The sequence below is a fragment of the Prosopis cineraria genome, unplaced genomic scaffold, assembly GCF_029017545.1.
Source record: "Prosopis cineraria cultivar Desert tree isolate PC_DT_omini unplaced genomic scaffold, ASM2901754v1 PC804, whole genome shotgun sequence".
NCBI classification, from domain to species: domain Eukaryota; kingdom Viridiplantae; phylum Streptophyta; class Magnoliopsida; order Fabales; family Fabaceae; genus Prosopis; species Prosopis cineraria.
The window spans coordinates 21,437-41,594 of NW_026556129.1; the positions used below are offsets into that span (position 1 = coordinate 21,437).

At 32.3% G+C, this 20,158-nt stretch overlaps 3 protein-coding genes across 5 annotated transcripts; 1 reads left to right on the forward strand and 2 right to left on the reverse strand.

Annotated features, from left to right (window-relative positions):
• Positions 1 to 425: 425 nt before the first annotated feature.
• Positions 426 to 2,393, forward strand: LOC129298418 (AP2-like ethylene-responsive transcription factor At1g16060). The gene is made up of 8 exons (XM_054936831.1): positions 426 to 670; positions 749 to 831; positions 991 to 999; positions 1,086 to 1,174; positions 1,265 to 1,338; positions 1,446 to 1,496; positions 1,588 to 1,664; positions 1,828 to 2,393. The coding sequence occupies exons 1-8, from the start codon at positions 426 to 428 to the stop codon at positions 2,391 to 2,393; spliced, it is 1,194 nt and encodes a 397-aa protein (XP_054792806.1).
• Positions 2,394 to 3,531: 1,138 nt separating this feature from the next.
• LOC129298419 (uncharacterized) lies at positions 3,532 to 5,808 on the reverse strand. Its single transcript, XM_054936832.1, has one exon. It carries the CDS (start codon positions 5,743 to 5,745, stop codon positions 3,655 to 3,657), a length of 2,091 nt encoding a protein of 696 aa, XP_054792807.1. The 5' UTR covers positions 5,746 to 5,808; the 3' UTR covers positions 3,532 to 3,654.
• Positions 5,809 to 8,077: 2,269 nt separating this feature from the next.
• Positions 8,078 to 13,838, reverse strand: LOC129298420 (uncharacterized). 3 transcript variants are annotated; one of them, XM_054936835.1, is made up of 8 exons: positions 13,542 to 13,838; positions 12,997 to 13,183; positions 12,696 to 12,793; positions 12,182 to 12,287; positions 10,505 to 10,722; positions 9,642 to 9,684; positions 8,825 to 9,078; positions 8,078 to 8,652 (listed from the first exon to the last, which is right to left on the reverse strand). In XM_054936835.1, the coding sequence occupies exons 1-8, from the start codon at positions 13,736 to 13,738 to the stop codon at positions 8,244 to 8,246; spliced, it is 1,512 nt and encodes a 503-aa protein (XP_054792810.1). In that variant the 5' UTR covers positions 13,739 to 13,838; the 3' UTR covers positions 8,078 to 8,243. The 3 variants fall into 3 exon arrangements, with proteins under 3 accessions (XP_054792810.1, XP_054792808.1, XP_054792811.1); XM_054936833.1 differs by having other exon boundaries at positions 12,883 to 13,183; XM_054936836.1 differs by having other exon boundaries at positions 12,883 to 13,183; positions 13,597 to 13,726.
• Positions 13,839 to 20,158: the final 6,320 nt, after the last annotated feature.

The following is a 20,158-nucleotide window of genomic DNA, read 5'->3' on the forward strand; positions in this document are numbered from 1 at the left end:
TCTGTGGTACAAATCACAATTCTAAGTTGCTGTTAATGAATAAAAAACCGCATGGGCTTACAGATAGCCTATAAAACATATATGAATTTATTTTTATTTTCATATTTTGGGTTGGCTTCAGACTATGAGACCTCTTATAAATTAAGATGGCAAATGGAGTTCTTTGACCTTACAACCAAATATGAAGTAAATTACAATTAAAATAAATATATAAAATTTTGGCTGGCAGATAGCACAACTGAAAGTTGTACTCGATATCCCCGATATTATCGAGCCTCTTGTTTCTAACCCCAATCAAACTCATAAGAATAAGAAAAAAAAACATATTAGAGCCAACAGAGATGCACATCCTATAAGAATACATACCATTTCTAAGTCAAGCAATACAGAAGGAGAAAGATAGAACTGAGAGAAAATTACAAGAGATGGAGACGATGATGATGATGATGAAAAGTGAAGAGAGCAGAAGGAGCCAACTCATGGAAGAAGATCAGTTCCAAGGAACCCGTTATGTCAAGAGACGGCGAAGAGAGTCTTGTGCAGCTGCTATTAATAACAATGATGCTCCAAGTGATCAGAAGCAACAGCAGCTGCAGCCACAGCTACAGGGTGATCAAAATTTAAGTACCAGCACTGTGAAAAGAAGTTCAAGATTTCGTGGTGTAAGCAGGTCATAAAAAGGTTTTCAAGTAACTCTTACAGTTCTTGCTTCTGTTTTAAGTTACTAATCTGAACTGTTGTCAAACAGACATAGATGGACTGGTCGATTTGAAGCTCACCTGTGGGACAAGCTCTCTTGGAACATAACACAGAAGAAAAAAGGGAAGCAAGGTAGAGTTCTTTCTTCATCTTTTGGTTTTTGAAAACTAAACAGGGTAACTTCTCTAACTTTTCCTCACTATTTATTTGTTCATCTTTTCTAACGCATTTCGTGTCTTTCCTCCATTTTTTTCCGGAACGTGAATGGGAATTGGTATTTGGGTATAACAGTTTACCTCGGTGAGTATCTTAGGCTATCAAGTGACGGTTTGCTTGAATGATGTGTTAGTCAATCCGAAGATGACAATATTTTTAATGTGTGACAGGGGCTTACGATGAAGAAGAATCAGCAGCAAGAGCATACGATTTAGCTGCACTTAAGTACTGGGGAACAACAACTTTCACCAATTTTCCGGTATTAATCATCACCTTTGAAAGATATTGGCCCTGTATATTGTGCTTAGAAGTAGATGATTTCATTTAATGCTCCTTATACAAAAAACAGATATCAGATTATCAGCAAGAGATGGAGATAATGGAGACCATGACCAAAGAGGAGTACTTGGCTACTTTAAGAAGGTAGGACGTGCTATCCTGTCTCCAGTCGTGATGTTATCATTCCTTTTACTCCGGGTGCACTCCCCAGGTTACTTCGCTGCTAAAACTTTCTGGTTTTTCTTTAACAGAAAGAGCAGTGGCTTCTCAAGGGGCGTATCTAAGTACAGAGGCGTAGCAAGGTAATATATTCTTGATGAATATGATGAGATGAATCAGCTTCTGATTTATCATTGATGAAGATGAATCACTAACACTTCAGATATAATGCAGGCATCACCACAATGGTAGATGGGAAGCAAGGATAGGAAGAGTGTTTGGAAACAAATACCTCTACCTTGGCACTTACAGTAAGTTATTTCCAGAATCCATTATAGAAAGGACTGCAAAACTACACAGAACATGCAACACGAGACAGAAACGCATTGTAGGAAAAATATAAGCAATGCCTTTTTGATTCATTAGCTTCCACATAAATCTGCTAACCAAAGTTATGCATCTTCTGCATTACAGGCACCCAAGAGGAAGCAGCTCGTGCTTATGACATAGCAGCCATCGAGTACAGAGGGATCCATGCTGTGACAAACTTCGATTTGAGTACTTACATAAGATGGTTGAAGCCTACCAGAGAAAACATCCAAGAAGCAATACCTGAATCCCAGGTCGTAACAGAGGCTCAGGCAGGGACATCCCCGTCTATCTGCACCCCAAAAGAGGAGAAGAAATCCATGACCCTTCATAGTGATTCTGTCACAGATTACCTGAACTCCCCTTGCACGCAAGATTTCCTTGAAAGTAAAACCCCTTTAATCTCGAGCAGTAACAATAAGACATCTTCTCCCAGTGCCCTTGACCTTCTTTTTCGATCTTCAATATTCAGAGAACTACTCAAACGGAACCCAAATATATCTGGGGATGAAACTGATGGAGAAGAAACAAGGGATTTACAGCAGCTGACGGGTGATGTCAAGTTAGGTGGGATATTCTATGATGTGATTGGCAATGATGTCCCGTTTGACTGCGATCTCAGCAAGTACAACTCAGGATTGCAAGAAAGAGACTCCCAGTCCCTTCTATGAACGGAGAAGGTAGATAGTCTGGAGAGTAGTGTCTTGCCTCGTTGTGCAGTCAAGTCCAGAAGAATCCACAACATTACAGATGGAAACCTGTGGATCAATATTTGTGAAAATGAAAGGAACTCTTTAAGTCTTAAGAACCTCCCCTATACAGGTAGAGCTTAATTGCTTTCAGTTTTGGACTAAATTATACAGGTTCACATTGTTGTGAAATTCAAACACTCCTCTGAAACGGATTATGTAAATGGAAGCTTACTAACAATTCTCTTAACAAGAAACAACCTGCTGCTCATCCAAAATGCGAAATGTTCTCAAATTTTTGGACAATGTTATCGTTCTTTAAAAAATTAAAACTGTGCCAGTTTATAGATCATTGTATAATTATAAAACAGCAACATAGATTGCAGGAGGTCAATGGGTCACTAAATAAAACCAGCTACATAAATTACAAGATGTTATTATACTCTATCAATAAAGGAACTTTTGGGTGTATTGTTAACCAAAAAGTATTGTACACGTATAAAACATTCTCACAAAATCAAAATGTGCAACAGCACGACCCTTCAGCAGTCTTCACCGAAGTTAGGTATTCAATAATGTGTCCTTCACAAAAGTTCCATGTTCACCGGACAACTCTAGGTTATTACAGCATGAAAAACAAGAATCTATTAATCACAAGTAATTCAGCAGCTCAGTGATTAAAAACTGGAGTAACAACCTTTTTTTTTGGGGGGGGGGGGGGGAGGACAAACTTAGTATACCATTCAACCAAATTCATGATTAATCAATTAAAACCGCACCACTCAACAATCACTTGCAGAACAGAATCCAATCAATCAATTCAAAACCGGCCCCAATCTGTAACGTTTAAATTTGAGATGAAGTAAAAAATTCCAGGTTCTTGTAATCTATTGCATGCCAAATTTTTCCTTACTTGGAACATAAATAGGGTACCAAACTCCTACGTGATTTGTAGGACAATTTTAAACAATAAAATGATCAAAACTTGAAAGCATATCACCATTTCAACATATCTTTCGAACTACTTATGACACCAATATTCATCAGAGAAGTAATCAACAAGCGTAAAACCAGCAAAACAAACCAATCACATAGGAAACGAAAAACAGAGCAAAATGGCTTGTTGAACTGCAGTTAATGAGTTAAGAAATCTAAATACTATGCCCATCAGCACAGCTCTTGTACAATGATACATGTGCAGTGTTTTCTTAAAATCATACAACTTTCTCCCTTCTCAACAACATCAAAATTGCTTCCTTTTATTTCTAAAAAGTTTATCCCTTTTAACATAAACACAAAAGAGAGCAAGGAAAGCCCCCGCAGAAAATGAAACTGATGTCCAAGGAAATGGAGGATCCTTAAAGCACACAAGGGATGCCTCTATTTCTTGGGAGGCATGATAAACGACAGAGTGAATGGCATACAGATCATGATCAGATGACCTCAAGTAAAACAAAGCCTTCTCATAATCCATATGTGACAAAGCAGAAATCACTTTGTCCAGCTTGTACTTGAAAAGATTCCATCTTTGGATGAACTCATCGTGCTGCTTTTGCTTGAGCAGATTTCTGTCTCCACCATGTGTTTGTATGGACTCGAGAACATCAATAGCACTGGTTACACTGTAATTCAACGATGTCAACAGAACATTTCTCCTTGCCGCATCTTTCTGCACAAAAGACATGGATGAAGTTTCTGAGAATGGCCCAAATGGAGTCTGCCCTATACTCCATGTGTAATCGACCAATGTATTGTTGTGTCTCGGGCTCCATGACAAATGTGTTGGGGACACTCCCCACATGCTCTGTAGAATTGATCCAACAAGTGGTCGTTCAAGTTCCCTAGTTTGTGTGAATACATGGCGACCATTGCAGCTATAATCACTTACAGTCTGAGTGTTCTTTGTCCTCACGGCAATAACCATATCTTTGAAAGCCACAGATTGGTGATACCGATCAAGCAAAACAACTGTGTTGTAATCTAAGTCAAACACATAAACAGGAATGACCCTGCCAAAATCCTCCTCAGGCACTTCAGCTGCTTTCCTGAACTCCTCGGCCGATTCAGACAATATCTGGTGAAGACGCTTAGAGTCCAAATACTCACTCACTATCAAAGTGTAGTTATCAAACAAGAACCTCGAAGTGTAGGAATTAAACGACCTTGAAATAGCAAACGAGCAAATTGGGCAACCAGAATATTCCACTTCGTAAGTCTTAAAACTCAAAGACTGGTCACCTAACAAGAGCCCGTTATCAACAAACTCGTCCCTGAACGTCTTCTCAATAGATTTCCAATCCAGACCATTTGTATCCTTCCCCGCAAAGCCATATACATGTATGAACTGAACCATCAACGAATTCTCAAAAGGAACTGGAATTCTCAAAGAAGGCACAAGAAAAACCTGATATGCACTCCAGATCAATGAAGCCAAATCCGCAAGCAATGCTTTCTGCGACTTGGGCCGACCATGAAGTGCGGCCAGAGGATGAAACTCGCCTCTGGGCAAAACACCATCTCCTGAAATTGCCGGACCGTAATCCACAGGACCTGCACCCAAATCAATCCACACGTATCTCTCTTTCCCGGTCCATATACTCCCCAAACACTTAGTGACACCAGGGGAGGAATCCCCAGACCCGTAATTATAAGCATATGGCCTCGACTGGGCGCCTAAATTGAGGAGATATATATAAACCCCTTCGACGGGTTTTTCCTTCTCGAAGTCTTGCTTGATGATCTGATCCACGGAAGTATGAGGAATAGAGAGAAGAGGGGATCTGAGGCTCGATGGGGTTTCGGCAATCTCAGATTTGATTTTATCGGACAGAACGGAAGCTAGAGAAGAAGAATGGGAGACGGAGAGATGGAGCTCATGCCTGAGAGAGAGACGGTGGTTGTGGTGGTCGAAGGGGGTAATGACGTGGAAGTGGTTGGAAGGCTGGGAAGCGGAGAGGAACGAGTTTAGGAGGGAAGACGAATCGGAAGGAAAATCGCCGACGAGACGGACGTGGACAGAGAGAGGCAGCGAGAGAGAGAGAAGGGACGAAATGAGGGAAGGGATATGGGGATGAGAGTGGGAAAGAGAAAGGGATCGCTTGATAGAGGAGGGAAGGGAGAGGAAGGAGTCGTTGGAGGCTTGAGGGTCGACACGACCTTGATGGGCAAGAAAGGAGTCGAGACCTATGATAGGAGCGGCAGTGACAGTAGCTGTGAGGAAGACGAAGACGGTGGTGATGAAGGCAGCGATGGCAGGCATCTTCAGCCGCTGGAAGCACTGAGCAGGGCTTGATTTGTGAGAAGACTGTGAAGTAACGCGCCGGCAGTGAGACATCGCCGCTAGCTCTTTATCGTATTGCCGATGGGTCGCCGAAGAAAGGTTACGGAAATGAGTAATTTTGCGGGCGGAAGGCTGCGCTTTTCTAATATAAACGTAGAAAGCAAAGAAAGTTTGACGATCCCGCTCCCTCCAAAAAACCCCAACCCAATGAATGATGTTTTTTTTTTTACCAGCTAATTATGTTTTATCATTTTTATTTATGCATATACAAACAAAAAATAAGAAAAAGAAACGGATGGGATTAAAATTGGGCAATTTTCAATTTTCACCCTAAAGAAAAAGAAATGCATGATAAAATAAAATGATATCTGCCAACATAAATCAGAGAAATTGTGCGTGAAAGTATGAGAAAGAAAACAATGGCATGAGAAAAATGAATCTTGTTCCGTTGATCGGTTGTTTCCCCTGCTTGATAATGGAAGAAATTTCGTTCTCTCTCCTGTTGCAAGCTTATACGGTATCTAAAATCAGAGAAATGGACTTGTACCCAACAAAAATCACAGGAATGGACTTATGGACAATTTTATATATATATATATATATATATATATCATCCCTCCCTTCATTTTTCAATCATGATTATTTATATCATTGTATTAAAGGAGTTCTCTGAGATCACATCTAATAAATTTTAAAAAAAGTTGTCTTTAAAAACAAGTTATGTCATATTTTAGTATATGTTGAGCTTTAAAAGGATAATATGGACATAAAGTTAGAATAATAAAGATAAAAATATTAAGATAGATGGACGATCATACATAAAAAAATAATCTAAAATAAATATATACAAAAAAGTGAATATAACATCTATTAAAAATGATAAAAAATTATTTAAAATAATTTGAACATATAAAAAAAAGGTTGTGAGAGGCGCTAATAAAAACAATGAAATACTTCTTCTGTTAAAAAATATAAAATATTTTTTAAAGAGTTAAATGTTTTAAAATGTAAAGTATTTTTAGTTTTTTAAAGTGTAATTATTGTCTTTTTTTTAAGTGTCTCTATTGATGAATGAATTTATATTTATTATAAGTATTTAATAAAAATAATTAAAAAAAATAGAATTAGTTTGAAAATAAATAATTACTTTATGAAAAAATAAAATTTAATTAAAAATAATATATTTTTTAATAGAAGAAGTGTATAATTTTGAGACTTTATAGTGATAAAAAAAGATAAAAAAAAACACATACTAAAAATATTAAATAAAATGTTTTAATTAATAATATTTTTAAAAATTTGATTCATGATAGAGAATAATAATATCATACCATCCATAATGATAGAGAATAATAATATCATACCATCCATATAATTGATGCTATGGGCTGCTTCTTGATAGATCATCGGAAATGTCCTGTCACCCACTCTGCCTTCCGTTTACTCTGAAATGATCCCTCACAGCCTATGGATGCTCGTCTCTAGCTCACTTGCTCCGTTTTCGGCTCTCTGCTATCTTTTCGTCTTTAGTTTGTCTGTTCTTCTTCAATTTTGTCCATTTTTTTTCCTTTGTTAATTATATATTATTTTTAAAAAAATTTACATACTTAACCTTATATAATTAATATATTCATTTTTAATTAAATCAAAATATATAAATTTTTTATAAATTATTTATTCTACAATAACTCTTGTTATTAATTTTATTAACATATTAAAATTTATTTATATTAAATATAAATATATTAAATATATAAGATTAAATATATATATATATATATATTTTACACAGGATCCACTTATATTAATTTAAAGGTTTCACTAATCTGGTTTTACCGTTTTAGTTTCTGTTATTTTTTTGCCAACAATTTTTATTGGTAAGAGTTTATATATAATGATTTTTTTTTAATAAAGCACGATCTATATATTATGTTTTGATAATGACATGATAAACTAGGCAATTATCTAAATTTGACGACGCCTATTTCCAAGTATATTGAATGCATTTATCATTTGTGGGTTGAAAATTCTGATAATAACTTCATATAATAACCTCATAGAAGTTTGCTTTCCCACTATTTTGTTCGTTGAAGGGTATCTCCATTTTCAAATATAAATAAAATTTTACCCCAGCCTTAAATGCATGGAGAAGACATTAAAAAAAAATGCACGTTTTATATGGTGAAATGGGATTGTCCCGTAACTTTTATTCACATTTCATATATATCCAGCAACAGCCCGGGAATTGATTTTTTTTTTTTCTAGGAAAAAAAACACAAGCACATCATTTCGAACTAATAGAGTACAATTTATGTACTCTAGCGAGGTTTCAATATCAGATATTTAGATATAATGATATATTGGTGATTCTGATGATGCCAGCATATGTGCTCAACCACGGGGAGATTTTCTCACTATGTCGAGTAGACGAAATGTTGAACCCGCGACGAATGAAGGGACAAAAACATGAAGAAACAATCACGATTGTATAAAAGCTAACGTATCCTGGTAATGGTACAGAACCAAATTTCCGGGAACCATGAACTTTTGGACTAGGTTTGCCAATCTGAAGTGATACGATCAGATGAAGAATCCCAAAATTTGGATGTCTGGGTCTGGTCCTCTTCCAGTTTCATGACAGAACTCGAAGCGTTACTGAAGTCCCTAAAGCGCAGAATTCCCATTTCTTCACAGTAGCTAGCAGTGGCTATTCTACACCCATCTACTGCCATTGCACCACAGCCAGACCTGCTGCCATGAGCTTCTTTTTCCCCACAGCAGCAACTCAAGGACTTTATTTGCGCGCCCGTATCAACCTCCCAAACATTGATGCATGGATCTTGAGGGCCTCCAGTTACAATTTTGTACGGATCCATGTGCAGTAATGTAACTGGCCCACAATGTCCGTCCAACTCCGCTACTGGCTCTTCTTGGTTTCTTCTAATATCCCAAAGCATTGCTCTGCAGCATCATGATAAGTTTTGCTCAGTGCTGATCCATTAATAATACTGGCTTAGGGTGAACTGGATATTTCACTGGGTTTTAGTCATTTTCTTAGACAATACAGCTAAGTCAAGAGAGCAGTCTGCCGACGAAAATTATTACAGCAGTAAATGAGCTTATTCACTCTTACCTGCCATCACCGCCCGTGCAGATTAAAGATTTTGAAGGAACAATATCAAATGAATATAGCTTTGGCCGATGTACTGCTGCAGTCATAACTTTCCGCATTGTCCTTGAGTCAACAGCAGTGACAGAAGAACCAGCTCCAATATACAATAGCGATTCCTGGCATTGCATGCTCACAGGTGCACCAGCAACAGAAGTCATTCCTACACAGCAGGATGAACGAACAGCCGATGATGTGGTTGTATCCCAAACCCTCACCTGATACAAGTTCCATATTATAAAAGGATAGTAAAAACAATCTTTATAAATCGGTTCAGAGTCATTAGATTTTTAGCAAGGCTGATCAAGAACAAATGAATGAAAACTTCACAGTTTTCATCAATTGTAAAGGCATGGCATTTAGACTAAAAGCATGGAAACACTTCCAGTGCCAACAAAATTGAACCCATAAATCATAATTAACACGCATTCATTGCATTGCCAATCAAATTGTAGGTAATGTTTCTATACTAGACAGGCACAGATGTTCAAGTCTGAAATGAAATCATCAACTATTGGCTCCATAACTCTTTTTTACTTCCATTAGGAAAACTGTTCAAAATGAATAAAATGAACCTAAAAATAATCAATTCCTTTTTACAACAACAATCACTTCTATAATTTCCTGTAATGCATTTATTTTGACCATAAATGTTATCTACTCAGCAAGCAAGCTAGATTTGACCTAAAGAAAATTGTCAGTAGATTAGCTGAATTCAAATATCAAATTGAATGCTAAGTAAATAAATTGAAACAGTAGTAAACAGGAAAACAAAGAGCACCTTCGAATCTCTTGAAATGCTTGCCAAAAGAGAATTTCTGTGCCTGAAAGTTGGATAGGAAGGATATATTATATCACTATTATTGAAGGAAATGATTAACATGGACCTGAAGATTCCAATTTCCAAGAGAAAGACATCAACGCACTAAATTTAATAAGCACAATCAATAATGACCTCATTTTCTTTTTCAAATTTGTCTGTTGAACTAAATATGCAGAACATTTCATACATAACCTTTTCCCCCTCTTGAGCAATATTCGATTACCAAAGTTACAAAACATAATTCTAAAATTGCATCCTGAATAAACATTACTTTCTATTCTATTCACAATGTATGAATCATAGTAATTCTCCCAACGAATCAAGGTATACATTCCATAGAAATAAAAATTTGCTAAAACTCTATAAACAGATAAATTCAGTCAAATATATTTCAACCTGATAAGTGGTCAGCCAGAATCCATATAGAAAGATTCAATCAGAGTACCAGACAATGCATATCTGTATACAAGAATGGCTGGTCTGCTAGAAGATAGAAAATACAAGCAGGGAAACATAAGAAACCTTAAAACCATTCAGTTGAAATCAGACTTACAAATATATTCATGAACACATAAATACAAATGACTCTTTCAGATGGCATTTTTCCAACTTTAAGAATAAGAAAGGGTTGATTACATTTTAGAATGCATATATCGTCTCCTTGACCAAGACTTAGCCAGCCAAGGTTAAAAGCTCAAGGTGAGAAAATTGAATAAATTCAATTTATCCTCCATGAAGTATTACTAATAAAGTGTAAACAATATTATCATAACATTTTGGTGCACGGGGAAGTACAGCCCCAAAAAAATTTACTTTCATACCCAGCAACTACTATAAAATTTACGGCCTTCTCATGTCCATAGAGTGTAGCCTTTAAAGCATGCTGCCCTCGTTTTCCACTTGAACTAAGAGACCAGAGGCGCACAGTACCATCATCCCCTCCACTTGCCAATACCTTGACATTATCCTCTCCCAATAATTTATTTGATAGGGACAATACTGGACCATTGTGACCTCTAAAGCATCTTTGGCAAGAACCCTAAAAGCATAAATAACTGCAGCTTTCAGGGAATTGCAATAAGTATACAATGAACAACATTGCCGAAGGCAAAAACCCAAAAAAAAAAAAAAAAGATTTCAAAGAGCTGGCAAAAGTGAACATAAGCATAAATCCTAAAAATGCAAACAAATAGCCTAAATATTTGATTTGTAACATGAGAATAAGAAACTTCGCCAAAATCTAAAACATACATTAGTCTATTAAAATTTTCCTCACTTTTTAGAACAATATAAATGTTCAAGCATATTGGCATTTATTCCAATGGACCAAAAAAAAAAACACATCCATTTAAATGAAATGAATAAATAATTGAAGCTCAGATTACACTTCAGCAAACTTCTTGCTAGGCACGTGGCACAAGTACCTATTTAAGACACCTTTCCATAACCTGAAAAGAGAATTTCTTACCTATTTTCTCCAGGAAACTAGGTGACAGAAAATAATTTCCCCATCAAGGTCTCAGCTCATATAACCCAGAAAACAGGACAACATCAGTAGCAAAGTCACAGAGTGTTTAGAAGAAAAATATAAAACAGAAAAACCAGACTTGGAAATTTGAGTTCTGCCAGCACTTCCCCAAACCCTTCTCTAACTTCTACCCAGGAAACTCTCTTTTATTCAGGTTTTAACTGTCTAGCAAGTAACCAACCCTCTTATGGCACCTGTCACAAACAGAATAGACAGCAAATTTCCCACTTTCTCCCACCCTCATTCAGTTACAGTCTTATCTTTTTCCATCTTCCTCTTTCCCAATACACATTTCCAATGGAAAGTCTAACACTTAGCTAAGCCCTCACTTCCCCACAACATCTCCACCACTCTTGACTGGGAACAGATCTTCAGATATCAGTTATACAGTGGCAACTATCAAGAACCAGATAGAGAAGAATGTCTACATCTTTGACAAAAGAATAAGGTTTTCATGGAAAAAAATATGGTGACCCTAAATAAGATGAGCATAGGTGCAGTAAAAATGTAAGATGAAAAATAAGAATTCATTTTAGAGGAATAGATAAAATTGGACTGGCAAACATCTTCATTCCATAACCTTTATCTCAAATTTGTGACAAAAGACAAAAATCAAGTGAAAATACCAGCAGAAGACATGTTATATCTTACAAATTAAATGTATTTTGCTACAAGTTTGAACTTTAACTTTTACTTCAAAATATAGGAAATGAGTTAATGAAATCATTGGAAAGTATGAAGGTAACTTATTCTGTTTCATCAGTACTTTTTAATAGTTTCTCCAATCCTCATATGTTCCATCATATTTACCCAGCACTATCAGGTGCTTACAACAAACTTTTCATCTACTCTGTTTTTCCATATTTACTATGGAGCATGCCATAAATATGTAATTTAATGATATTTAAGGCATCAACCATTTATACAAACATAAAAGATGAAGGCTTCATACAATGTTAGAGAGATATACCTTTCGCCACAGACGAATGGAGTGATCGCAGCTAGATGTAACCAAAACTTTTTGCTCGCTTTCTGTTTCACCTCGAAACAAGGATATGTCATTAAGGAAAAACAACCTGCATTTTATTATTAGATTTCAGACGCAAGCCAACCTTTCCCTGTTCATGCAGCTACATTTTTAGGTGGGGAAAAATTTGAATGAACTATCATATTGATACCCTGAATACGATAAATGGATTTTAAATGTAAATTTACTGATCACTTTTGGCAACTCAAGGAAAGGTGCTGTTGATGGAAACACAAGCCATCGGAAATATTGACTTGACTTTATCATCACTAAAATAAATTCTTCTATTTCAAACTCTTGTGTTGTCGCAGATTTCTTTGAATGCATATTTAGCATCAGTGAATTTCGTTTTTCTTTTCTTTTCCTTTCTTTTTTTCTTTTCCTTTTGAGGGTGCTGATGTAATAAAAATGAGAAATCAAATATTTGAATAAGCAGAGAGTAAATAAAAAATCTTACCTCATACAAGTAATTCTTGCTTTGTGATCACTTAATGCAGATACAAAATCTTTTCCACTTTGATATCGATCCATATTTATCATTTGTATCTGAGAACCCTAGTTATCAATCCATATTAATAACAATCAGCAGACCGTATGTCAAGATAATTGTGGGAAAAATATAGACTCGGTTTCTAGGCCCTAACCATATACGTTCCACAGCAGGGGTAGGAATAAAGGACGAAAACCAAAATGAACTTAGATGAAATGATCCAATCAGAAAAAGAACATGCAAAAATTCCACCACGCAAAAGGAATACCTGTGTTAAAAAGATATCATTTTTACTCAACTGCAAATGATTGAAAGGTTTAACATCAGTATAGAAGTCAGCGACAAAGGGATCAGCGAACTTAAATTGCTGAACTGCCGTGCGCCTCGCCAAATACATTTCCCTCAGTCCACGTGAATGTAAAGAGCTAGGAGATGGTTGTTGCGGCCAATGCTCCCTACAAACGGAATCAATTTAGAAAGAAGGAAAATAAGGGAAATAAGATGTCAAAAGAAAACAAACACCAGAACGCCAAAACGGCCATAATTTTATAAGTCTAACTGCACAAGAGCCCGTCTGTCCATGATAGGCTTGCAAAGTACTTTATAACCAAGAAAAAAATGCAACTAAAATTATATTGAAGATCAGCGTTTTAGTTTATCCTTATGTGATTCCATGATAATACGCTAGAGTAACACAACAGCGAAGAGATTTGGAAGATGGTGGTTTGGGATGGTAAATACACGCAGAGGAATTTTATACAAATAAATAATTTCATAACCCAAAAAAAAAATAAACAAGAGAGAAGTAGGAACCGGAAGAGACGTTGCCAAATGAAATCGGAATAGGCAACACGTTTGAAATATTTACAGGTCATGGCCAAATTGCAAACATCTTGGAGGTTAAGATAGGCAGCAGAGTGAACGAGTGAGTCCACATTGAGATCAGTTATTGTCGTCGTCGTAGCATTCTGACTCTGATTGGAGGAAGGCGACGGCATAGAATCGGCCATATTGGTGAAGCAGTTGGGAACGATATGAAACCCTAGAAGTTGTGAGAAGTGGGCATGAAATAGAAGGAGCGAAAAGCGTGATCTCTTCTGAAGCTGAATCGCGCCACTGCACTTGCTTCGGCTAGTACTAACCGACTTTCTGGTTTTATTTATTTTATTTTATTTTGCCCCCCTTGAAGTGCTCTTTGGAAGCTAAGCTTTGCGCGTTTAAGGCTGTTAGTTCAACTTATTTTTATTAAAAAAAAATTGAAAACCTCTCTCTCTCTCTCTCTCTCAATTCCATGGAATTAAATTTAATTTAATAAGAAATCTAATATTTATTATATTAAGTTTTATATGACAAAATTATTAATTTTATAAATATATGATTTTTTTTCAAATACTTATTTTTAAACAAAAACTTTTTTTTAAATACTCAGAAATGAAAGGCAATTTCATTTAATCCTCTTCAAAAAAAAAAGAAAAAAATAATAAGATTAAGTATTTTTATATCTAAAGATTAAATGATATTGATAAATTTTTATTAATATGATTTACTGATGATATATAATTGTGTATCATGATATAATATCATAGATCAAAAACATAAAAAAAAAAAAATCATTCGTACAAATTAAATCAAACACAGTCTGTAAAAATTTTTGGACATCTTAACTTATCACAAAAAATTAAATACCTAAACTAATAAATCTTATTTTTCATTATAAGGAATGACAAGATTAAGCATCTCAATATCTACAAAATTAAAATGTGTTAATAATTTTTTCCTGATATAATTTACTAATGATACAGTTGTACATCATTGGTATATTATCGTGAATCAAAAATACAAAAAAAAACATAATTATTTGCCATAAACAAATCAAACATAATTCATAAAAAATCCTAACCATCTTAACTTATCATAGATAATTAAATACCCCTCTACAATGAAAGTTTTGAATTTACATTCATCTTTGCACAAGCAAACCTAACAATGAAACTCATTTGCAAAGGCACAAAATTAAACTACTCATTTTAAAATGTCTCTTGCAAAAGAGTGCATTTGTTATGAGAACAAGAAAGCAATATATGAATGTCACCTTAATTCCTCCACCCATTAAGAAAGGGGAAGAATTATTATGAAAGGGGAGAAATATGATGCATATGTGTGTGTAGGAATTTGAGTCAATTAGTTAAATGTTAAAATCATTTAGATAGTTATAAAAGATATATTAATGAATCAGTTTATGTAAAGTGTTTTAATAATATATTTGTTCTATGGATAAAAAAGAAAATTCACCTTTAATTAATCCTGTGAATGAGCCATATTTTAAAATATTATAAAACCTTATCCATAATTTATGGAAACTGTATTGTTTATGGCTGTTGGGCCAATTTACTCTAAAAAAATCATTTATTTTTTAAAAACCTATTTTATAAATTTTCACTGTGTTTAAAATTTTAAAAATAATTAGAATAAAATATATTTTTTAATTATTTTAAAAATTTATTTTAAGTAGCTTTTTAAAAAGACCAAATATTCGAATATATCATCAAATTTTAAAATAATTAAATAATAAATTATTTTTAAAAAAAATTAAAAATTATATTATAATTTTTAAAATAAATAACTAATATTTATTTTTTATTATAACCAAACATTAACTTTTTTAATAAAAAGAGGGGTTCCAACAAAAAAAATCTTCTACCATCACAAAGAGTGTATTCCTAGATTTTTGCATCTAATTAAATTGTAGAAATATGATATAATAATCCACTGCCTGAACTTTTGAAAAAAAAAAATTGTCATATTAAATTCACATTTTATTTTATCTTTAGCTTCTAGTCTGAAACTAATAATGTAGAAAATTCTAATTTTATACTAAAAAAAATGAAGGAATTTTTTGTTGAGTACATCGCAACAAGCAATGGAGAAAAGGAAAAAAATATCCAATACTTAATCTCGCTACTAATTGTGAAATTGTGAAAAATGATACATAAATGTCTATTTTTTATAAAATTGTATTGAGTACATCTCCTTTTAAAAAGGGAGAATTACTTGTTTAAAACAATTAATTACTCCTGGGTCATTATAAAATGGGCTTGGGAGTAATTAATTATTTTAAGTGAAAACTTAAAGTAATTCTTCTTTTAAAATTTTTAAACTATTTAAAAATTACTGATTTTTAATATTAAACAAATAAACCATAATTGATTTCCTAATAGCTTGAGGTAGTGGGCATATGAAAGTTAGTGAGTTTGAGAAGTACTAACTCGTTAGAGGTTATGATTATGAATCTGATTAAAGGTTGTTTGTTTCAGTTTTTATAATGAAAAAATTACTTATTTAAAAAAATCAGTAATTTTTTCATAAAATCTCTTTTTATAAAGTTTCTAGAAATTTAATTTCTTTTCATGCTCACTACCTCTCAATGCCAAAATTTGTTCAGTCAATATCATTATATATATAAAAGTAGGGTTAAAGGCTCCAAAAGATGCCATGTGTCCATTTTTAAATTTGCTGTAATCTATATTTCGGGATGCTTTTCCTATAATTATATGCTTCAGAGTTAGGTTTGGGGCTAGGCTCCCTATGAGTTATTGTTTTCTTAATATATATAAAATATATTATTCAGGTTTAGAGTTAGGTGCAACCTGAATTATTATTTTTTAGATGTATTAAAAAATAAATCATTTCATTATACATATAAAAGTAGAGTTAAAGGTTGGGAGAGAATATCACGTGTTCTTTTTTAGGTTTGCTGTAATTCTGTGCTTTGAAATGCCTTTTCCATAATTTTGTGCTCCAGAGTTAGATTTAAGGTTAGGCTTGAGATGATTTATTATTTTTTTAATGTATATAAAATATATTATTTAGGTTTAAAGTTAGGTCCGGAATGAATTATTATTTTTTAGATGTATTAAAAATAAATTTTATCTATTTCAAATCTAAATATGGTCATATTTGAATTCAAATTACTACTTATATTTTAAAATTTAGAAAAAAAATATGTATTTACAATTTCTATTTGTCCTTGTGATTTTCAAAAATTTCGAAGCACCTTAAATATTTGCTAAAAATTAAGGTTTATATGATCAATCATATAATAAATTTGAATAAAAAATTATTGATATACCTTGGGTGATTTTCCAAAATTTCAATCATATAATAAAGTGTATATATATATATATATTTGAAATTTGAATATATAGGTTTTAGTTATGGAATAAAATATGATTAAATACTAAAATTTAAAATTACTCAAAATAATTACTTATGCTAAATATGATTCAAATTTATGAAGAAATAGTAACTATAATTTCAAAGCTTGATTTTGTTTTGAATTTGAATTTAAAATTACTTACTCACAATAATTATTTATGATAACCAATTATTATATTAGATTAGCAATTTAAATTCAAATTTTCTCTAACAAAAATATTATATCAATTATAAATAAGTGTGTTTGGCTACAATTTCATTCCATACTTCCAGCTTCACTAATTCATGTATAATTCATGCTCTTTTTTATAGGATAATCAAATTTTTGTGAGTTATGAAACTATCTATTTGTTCATTAGTTATTCCTCATTGTTGTAAATTTTTCTTAGCTTCTCCAATTTTTCAAGTAAATTGTTCGACATATCGCACATATCCATAAGCATCTAACTCCAACATCCACACTATTTGGTATTTGTAAAGTTGATGCCATTACAATTATTGATAACGCAACATTTTCCCTTGCCTATAAATTTCAATCTCAATCCTATTGTAACTTTTCTTTAGTAACTGTCTCCAATGGCATACATAAAAGGAGCCTAAAGATGAATTTGCTAAACAGGTGAATAATCTAACCTTGTCTTTAAATTTCATTATGGTTGGCATCAAATCTTAGTTGCTCAAATTTTGTATTTTCCTGGTTTTCTATTTTTTTTTTTTGGAATAATGTCTAAGCTATTGAGATATTGTAGTTCACACGATGGCAATAATATTCCATTGCAATATAGGTTTGCGTCTCAATCCCAACAAGCTAATAGATAGCTGCTAATTTTCTATTACTAAAACATGTTGGGTTAGATGACAATTAACTTTTGGATTGAGAATCACCCAAAATTAACTCTACTTGAAGGACAAAGAAGGCTCCATTAAGTAAGGATGCTCATGTAATTAGCTAAGTGTCATAAGGAGCAAGGAGAAAGCGAAAAGCATATGAAACAGTACATAATCATTTTGGAAGAAACTTAGACCATTTGCTATAATAAGAAGGGTAAGAATGTTGATAGTTTTATTGCATGAAAGTCATCACTTGAGAGGTAGAAGGCCAAGCCATTGGATTAGTGTTATCATTTGTATAACAAAATGAAGCTAATCCCAGTCATATCTAATGACTAATTTGAAGGCAAGCTAGGTAACAGACACCCAACCCTTCTTGAGTATTAATTGAAACATCACATTGTTGAATAACAGTATTTTTTGTTGTTTATGAAACGAGGCAAAAAGTGAAATTCAAGCCAAAGTAATTTTTTCAATATTCTGAGTGTCTTCTTTGCAATTTTTCTACTTCAGAAGACAATTTGTTTATTAATTTTTAGACTAGTTCAAGATATATTTTTTAATTATAATATATATAATATATATATATAATTAATTAGAGTAGCTAAAAGATACATAGTTTCTAATTTCTAATTTTAAATTTTAAAAGATATGTAATAATGTAAATAAAATTTTCTATTTAAATGGCAATATTTTTAATTAGATGAAATGAGGCAAGGTTAGATTCGATACTCTTCCTCAATTTTTCTTTTTTAGGGTGCCTTTTTAGTGATTGATTTTAAATTGGATTGAGGATTATGTGATTAATTAAAAAAACTACTCTAGGTAATTGTTTTGATTTTTATTGTAATTACCCTCAAAATAATAATAATATCATCCTATATCAATCTAAAATATTATTTTACATAACTATAGCCGACTAAAATGTTACAAATATTAATATTAAGATTCAGATCTAATATATTAGGGAATCAATTTAGATTTTCGTTAAGATTTTGAATTTTTTTTTATTTCTATATTTGATTATGTGGTTTCAACGTTAATAATATGCTATTTTTAAATTAATTATTTTTTTGAAAAATATTTAAATAGTATAATCTAATATGTAGGGTTGATTTTATTTAATTATTATATATATAATTAATTTTTAATTTTTAAAAATTATGTTTTAATTATCTTCAAAAATATAATTGTATTATATAATTATTATTCATGTTGGATTTAAGATTAGTAAAATATTTAGATTTAAAATTTAAATATGTAGACGAGATAAGTTAATGGTGCAAAACATTATCGCAGTCATGTATCATTGGTAAAATGATTTTGCCAAATTAATCATATCTTCTAGAAGTATTTAAAATTTAGACAAAACTGTAATTTGAGTAAGATAATTTTTTTATAAGATAATTGAGTGGGATATGTTAATAATCATATCGGTCAACATATTCAGTTATTTTAGATTTTCAACATAATGTACTTAATAAAAAAAAGACTTTAGGTTTAAATTTTTAAGCTAGAGAAGTTAATAAATAATGATTAGATAAAATTTTAATTTTAATTCAAACTTTTTTGTATAAATATTATCCTAATTATGAATTAAATGGTATATTACCTGCTATTTTCATAAACTTGTGAGGACCGAGATGTGTTAATAAAATTTTAATAGTCAATAAATAAGATATGTGATATATATGTTATCCTAAAAAATAGTCAATAAAAAAATAATTATAAATAAAATATTAAAATTAAGTATTCTTATATTAAATCTAATTCCATGCATTTCATTTTTAAAGTGTGTTGAAAATAATGATATTTTTAAATCTACTATGTTTAAAACTAATTGCACACATTCATATAAGAATTAAGAATTAGAGTAGTATTTGAAATTTCCTACTTAAATATATAGGTCCACATAAAGAAAACAACTTGTGACAATTTACAATAAATAAAAAATAAGAACAATAATAATTTATCCAACTGAATTTATAACCTCCCGTGTTATCCATAAACAAAACTAATTTGAAGGAAAATCACTATATGTTTTTTACCCTAATATAAATAACTGAATAGGAATTATTTTTAGAAAAAATTATGTCAAAGTCTTACCTAAAAAAATAAGATTTATTAACAACTGAACTAAGGCCATTGACAACACAACAGCCTTAGCTTAATTGTTAATAGATCTTATGATAATTAATTTTATTGTGTAAGACTTGGATGTAATTTTTTCTTATTTTTATTACTTTCATGAATGGACAAGGCTAAAACATGGGGTTTATTTTATGGTTTAAAGTCAAAAGCAAAATTATTTAAAAATTGACTATGGGGGTTGATAAAATACAATATGAATTATATTATGTAGTAAAGAGAGAAAGATAAAAAAA

What these genes read in the sequence shown, in the direction of transcription:
- LOC129298418 (XM_054936831.1), top strand. Translation starts at nt 426, where the DNA reads ATGGAGACGATGATGATGATGATGAAAAGTGAAGAGAGCAGAAGGAGC. An exon ending in CAACTTTCACCAATTTTCCG is followed by an intron (nt 1,175 to 1,264) that starts GTATTAATCATC and finishes TACAAAAAACAG; the next exon opens with ATATCAGATTATCAGCAAGA. An exon ending in TACTTGGCTACTTTAAGAAG is followed by an intron (nt 1,339 to 1,445) that starts GTAGGACGTGCT and finishes TTTCTTTAACAG; the next exon opens with AAAGAGCAGTGGCTTCTCAA.
- LOC129298419 (XM_054936832.1), bottom strand. Translation starts at nt 5,745, where the DNA reads ATGTCTCACTGCCGGCGCGTTACTTCACAGTCTTCTCACAAATCAAGC.
- LOC129298420 (XM_054936833.1), bottom strand. Translation starts at nt 13,738, where the DNA reads ATGGCCGATTCTATGCCGTCGCCTTCCTCCAATCAGAGTCAGAATGCT. An exon ending in CCTGCTGTGGAACGTATATG is followed by an intron (nt 12,794 to 12,882) that starts GTTAGGGCCTAG and finishes ATTGATAACTAG; the next exon opens with GGTTCTCAGATACAAATGAT. An exon ending in AATTTTATAGTAGTTGCTGG is followed by an intron (nt 9,685 to 10,504) that starts GTATGAAAGTAA and finishes TCCAACTTTCAG; the next exon opens with GCACAGAAATTCTCTTTTGG.